Here is a 5,555-nt window from a genome sequence, read left to right as displayed (position 1 = left end):
CACACAGCAATGGCACTGCTTTTGTCCACATACATAATTACAGTCAATAATCAATTGAGCTCTCTGTTCAACGGAATCATTTTCACAATGAATGCCATTTTCCAAGTATCTAACTCTAGTTATATGTGCTTACAGTTAAACAATCAACCATAAAATACAAATGCATGTAAGGATATATTAATTTACAAGGATGTTTATAAATATATTGGTTTGGTCTACATGACCGAACCACTTGAACAAAGATCTGACGCAGGTTTTTTAAAAAACATCACTGTTAAGACTTTGTACATTTGGATAGCAGTCTGGAGTTCAGGTTCCCCCTCTAGCTTTCTGTAATTAATTCCATGTTTCTGCTCCCCCGAGGAAGCTCACAATCCTCCATCTGGTTGCATCAGGTAACAACAGCCTGGTGAGCAAGGCTGCTATAATTTTGTCTACTTGCTATACCAATAAAATAAGGGAAAATAAAGTTATCAGCATTACCTAACGCAGGGCAACATTTGTCAGTTTAATATTATGACTTGAGCAATCTTTAAATATTGCATATTGCACGGTTACATACATCACCATCACACACCACGCTGGAGTCCATAATGCTTACATGTTAAAAATAACTAACTTCTCTTTGTCTGTTCCTATTCCTATCAAAGTCAATTCACTCCTATTGACTTGTCTGGAAATGAGACATTGGGGTGCATATAGGGCAGCGGATGCCATGAGAGAACATGCAGCGTGGAGGGCGACGTCTTCAAGACAGTGATGATACTCTGTTCGGTTAGCAATGATTTTTAAAAGTGCAGCATTAAGAAAAGAGATACTTGGTAACTGAATGCTTAGAACAGAAATGGAGCATCAGCACTTGAGTCAAGTGAAAGTGTGAGGCAGAAATGACAAGAAGAAATCAAGGCAGAAGTATTATGATTCACATTTGATTCTGAAGCAGTCTCACTGCTCAGAGAGCTTCCACCTGGTAACGAAGAACCCTCTTATGCCAAGATTCAGACTGGAAAAATTGATTGCTGAACTCTGATCAGCATGTCAGGAGTAGACAATTGATGTTACAAAAAGCAATAGCAACCTTTTTTTTTTTTTGGCTGTTTAATGCCGCAGAAACGTACTGCCCAAGCACTTGTAGGGAGAGACAGTAAAGGGAGACCATCCATCAGCATCCCTGGCCTTCTCCTAAGGTCACAAGGGTTTCTGCTGGCCCACTGACCACATCATTTAGACTAGTGTTCATTTCCTGGCTGTATTTAAACCATTTGGGGTCTGATACTAAAACCACCTCTGCTGTAAAACTAAGTACATGGGCATGCCTATGGGATGGGAATACTGGCATGGGAGCCACTTAGGCCAAGTTCACACATGGGAATCTCAGCTGGGCCTGATTCAAACACTAAATACTGTCTGAGATGTTTGCCATGACGAGAACTGGGCGTAATCTGAACTATTGTGTCTAATGTTAATAAATTAGAGTACATTGTGAATGCCATGTGCTTGTAAATTGCTTTAAGCATGGGCTCTGAAGCTGTAAACAGTGTGCTTAAATATGAGGAAGACGGTGATAGAGATTTGTGTTCCAAACTCGGAGAAATCCAGCTGCTACCCCAGCCTCTAGCAGGTATGCCACCATAATTTGTTAAAATGCTCCGTTCAGTGAATGATCTTCTGACAGGATTAGATGGCTTTCTGTATGGGTGCTGGAATCTCCAAGAAAAGTGAAATTCCTGGATCAGATTTGCTCTCAGTTAAGCAAGTGAAATGGAGATAATTAATCTCTTTATTAACCTGCAATCTCACCGATGGAACAGAGAACCAACTCCATCACCTCCCCTTCACCAGAGCATCTCTCTGATGACACAGAGTGTCAGCAGTATCGTTGACTAGAAGTTACTGCTTTCTGCTTGGTTAAACGCCTGTTGCGCTGGACAAGCAGCTGGTGTATGTCAGCAATAAAGGGAGCCCAGTAACTGAGGGTGGGAGTTAATGGAAATAATTGATACTAAGATACTCTCAGCTGTCTGATCATTAACCTTTACTAGGTATTTAGCTGTCTCCTGTTTTTCCTTCTGTGATGCACAAGGCAGGTGTTTAAGTTGTGGTTATTTATGCACTCTACTTTCACACGCATTATATTTGATCTAATTAGAAAAAACATACTACATTATACCAAAACTAATCCATACCTGTCATTCAAATGCTTGATTACCAAGTCGCTAATGTCACTAATTCTGCCACCCTTGCTCTTGTGAGTAGTGCTGCCCGTATCACTTCGGTGGGATCAGCCCTAGCAGATGTCAATGGGTCTTTGTGCTCAGGGTGACTCGGGAAGCACTGAGCAACCCAGCAAGAGCTTGTGAGGCTCTTCTCGCAGAGCTCTGATGAGCGGAGTAATGCAGGCAGTTTGCACTAAGGCTGTAGCAAGAGAAGAGGAGAGCTATGACCTGACGGAATCCTTTAAGAACTGTATGATTACAGAAGATGATGGTCCCTATCCAAGAGAATTTTATAGCCTTAATGTGCGTTTCATCATAGCTGAATCAAGGAGCTGATTGTGATCTGAATGTTAATTCTTTGTGCGTAAGTGGGGCATCAGTAAATTGCTAAAATTAGAGAATAAATTACAAGGAATTTTATGTACAAGTGTTAAAACAAGGCTAGTTTTTGGAACTCAAAAAAAAGCGGGGGGGGGCTTTAGCAATACAGGTAGTTAATTATATTTAACTTGAACAGAAGAAGTCAAGTTTACTTCTAAGGTGGTGAGTTGTTGGACTAAAGTGTTCTAAGCATCATATTTAAACAGCCCAATTTTAACTGATTATTTATGTTGGCATTGTAGTATGGATGAAGAATGTGTTTGGTTATTTTTTATGACCAAACTGGATAATGCTTTTTAATGTGTTTTAGTTTGAGGGAAGTTGTGTTCAGTATTACACCTTTGGACTTCTATGCACTGCATTACAGAAGAAACTATTTTCAAACATAGTCCAACAGAAATTACTGCGTCTGCCTCAAGTGTGGCCTCTTGCTGGTGCAGAAATGTGGAGAAAGATATTTCTGAAATTAAAACACAAAAGTCATTTGCTTCTCAAAGAGAAACCTATAATCTGGATAAGTAGCTAAAACAAAATTTACTTTGAATTCATAGTGTGTTTGTTTGATAATGGAGATTCTAAAAGGTCTGTTTTAAGGACCAGTGATGGTGGTAACAGAGAAAGCAATGATCTATACTGGTGGTTTGGAGTAGAATACAAGGCTTTTAGGAGAAATGTTAAATACACATTCCATCTTGAACAGCATCAATCTGAGTGGAATTTGCAGTACATCAAATGGGGCCTGTATTAGTGCTCGTGAAAAAAAAAAAAAATTCAACTCTAGCCTTTTCCCTTGTTAAAATACAATTTCTAGGCTGAGCTGGTACTAAATCAAAGCAAACGGCGTGCTGGGGCTGAAAGGAAGATGGTGGAGGCTTAGGATAACCCAAGGGGCCTTCCTTACGGTGTGAGCTGCCTATAAACTGTGTGCAGATTGACCAGATGTAGGGCTGGGAAATTAAAAGGCCAGAGAACAGTCTGTGAAAAGGCTGGTGAAGTGAGGAATGCTATAGTATTCATGGTTTACTTGGGTGAAGCCGGGTGTTTACTAAGGGCAACCGCATCTGCGGTTGAAATGGAAATATTTTTATTGGTGCTAAGGTAGTATGCCAGCGACTTGGAAATTGTGGATTAAAAAGGTAAGATGTTAATACTGATTATAATTCATTATTATTGATCTTTAGGAGTCTTGGAAGTGGTTTATTAGCATTAATACTATCATAAAGTACCTGTTAAGAGTATGCCTATGGGACCATAAGCCTGTTTTTGCTGAACTAAATGGCAAAGACTTCCTCTAAACTCAGCAGTAACGTGATCAAGACCTACAGAAAGAGGTCATCTGCAACAAAATACAAAACTTTGGAAACTGCTGTTGGTTATTTTAAATAGCCACAGGGGGATTATTTAATTTCAGAGATCCCTTAGACGCATCGGTTTGCAGATTTGAAAGGGCAATATTTTCATAGTCCTCTTGTGATGCTGAGCATCTGCAGTGGTGAACTAATACTATCAAATCCTTCTGAAAATTCTTGTTGAGAAATCCATAAAAGATGGGATTGATACATGTTGAGATCATAGCCACAAGGTGGCATATTGTAAATGCTAGATTATGATTACAGCTCATTAGTGCCTCATAGTTCCAGTCAAAAACAACATTGAATATATTGAGAGGCAACCAGCAAGCTGCAAAAGTCACAACAATTGATATCAACATCATATTAATCCTTTTGTTTTCACTCAGTCTGCTCTCATTCTCTCTCATCCTGTCTATTTTACTGTGTCTCCTTCGAAGACATACAAATATCCTGAGATAGCAGATAAAAATAAAGCCCAGTGGGAAGCAGTACTGGAAAACCAGCAGACTAGTGGTAAAAATCAGTCGTTCTGTAACAGATGGCCAAGCTTCGATGCAAGCAACCTTGTTCTTGTAGAAATCACTATGGAAAGATAGATGTTTGAAGGGTTCATCAGTTAACTGGTGAAATATTAAAAAAGGAATGGATATTATGAGGGAAAACCCCCAGATGAAAAGAATTCCCCAGTAAGCATGTGAAATATTAGGCTTCCAGCCACGTGGGTTCACAATTAACTGGTATCTCTCAATAGCAATGAGTACAAGTGAGAAAATGGAGACTGTGACAGATATGCTCTGTATGAAAGAACTTACTTTACACATAGCATCCCCAAATATCCAGTAGTCCATTAAGGTATATGCAACTGTGACAGGAATACACATGATACAGATCAAGATATCTGATAAAGAGAGGTTGGCAATCAAAATGTTGGTAACATTTTGAGCTTCTTTCCGTCTCTTTATTATAATAATCAGGCAAAGATTTCCAAAAAGCCCCACTATTGTAACTAATGTGTAGGCTGTAATAAGCAAGAATTCTGCAAGGAAGGAAAGTCGGCATGTATCAAAGTTCAAAAACTGAGAATAGCTAATGTTTGAGATAGTTTGATTAGACAGAATCTCACTGGGATGCTGAATGGTTTTATCCATCGTGAAGCATTTGCCAACCTATGGACGAAACCTAGTATTATTTAGAATATGCTTTGTATGGAGCTTTCCAAGGCAATGATTACTCTGAATCTATCTTTGTAGCTGGTGTCCTTGAAGTTTGGAGCAAATCTAATATAATTAATTATAGCACTGGAAAATCCTGAAAGAAAAAGCCACTGGTTGAGTATTAGTGGTTCTGTGTATCTCTCTTTCTATATGGATGGAGCTTGATGCTACTTTTCTGAGGTTCTGCACTGACGGTGTTACAGAACTGTAACCGATTGCGATGTATAAGAAATAGCAGTGATAGCTCTGTTTAAACTTGTATGAACATTTTCATGCAAATCCTCCTTTACCGTGGATAAAATTCTTTTTCAAAATAAAATATTTTAAGATCTGTCTCAACCGAAGATTTAGCAAGGTTTAAAGAATTCCAATGAGGATAATCTGTTGCTTTT

General features: G+C 39.0%; 1 protein-coding gene across 1 annotated transcript; it reads right to left on the bottom strand.

Moving 5' to 3' along the window:
• Nucleotides 1–3,975: 3,975 nt before the first annotated feature.
• Nucleotides 3,976–5,097, bottom strand: LOC104079634 (neuropeptide Y receptor type 6-like). Its single transcript, XM_009581726.1, has one exon. The coding sequence runs from the start codon at nucleotides 5,095–5,097 to the stop codon at nucleotides 3,976–3,978; it is 1,122 nt and encodes a 373-aa protein (XP_009580021.1).
• Nucleotides 5,098–5,555: the final 458 nt, after the last annotated feature.

The sequence above is a fragment of the Fulmarus glacialis genome, unplaced genomic scaffold (genome assembly GCF_000690835.1).
Source record: "Fulmarus glacialis isolate BGI_N327 unplaced genomic scaffold, ASM69083v1 scaffold3740, whole genome shotgun sequence".
Classification (NCBI taxonomy): Eukaryota; Metazoa; Chordata; class Aves; order Procellariiformes; family Procellariidae; genus Fulmarus; species Fulmarus glacialis.
The sequence above is the reverse complement of the archived record's forward strand: the minus strand, read 5'-3'. Positions and strand labels throughout refer to the sequence as shown.

What these genes read in the sequence shown, in the direction of transcription:
- LOC104079634 (XM_009581726.1), bottom strand. Translation starts at nt 5,097, where the DNA reads ATGGATAAAACCATTCAGCATCCCAGTGAGATTCTGTCTAATCAAACT.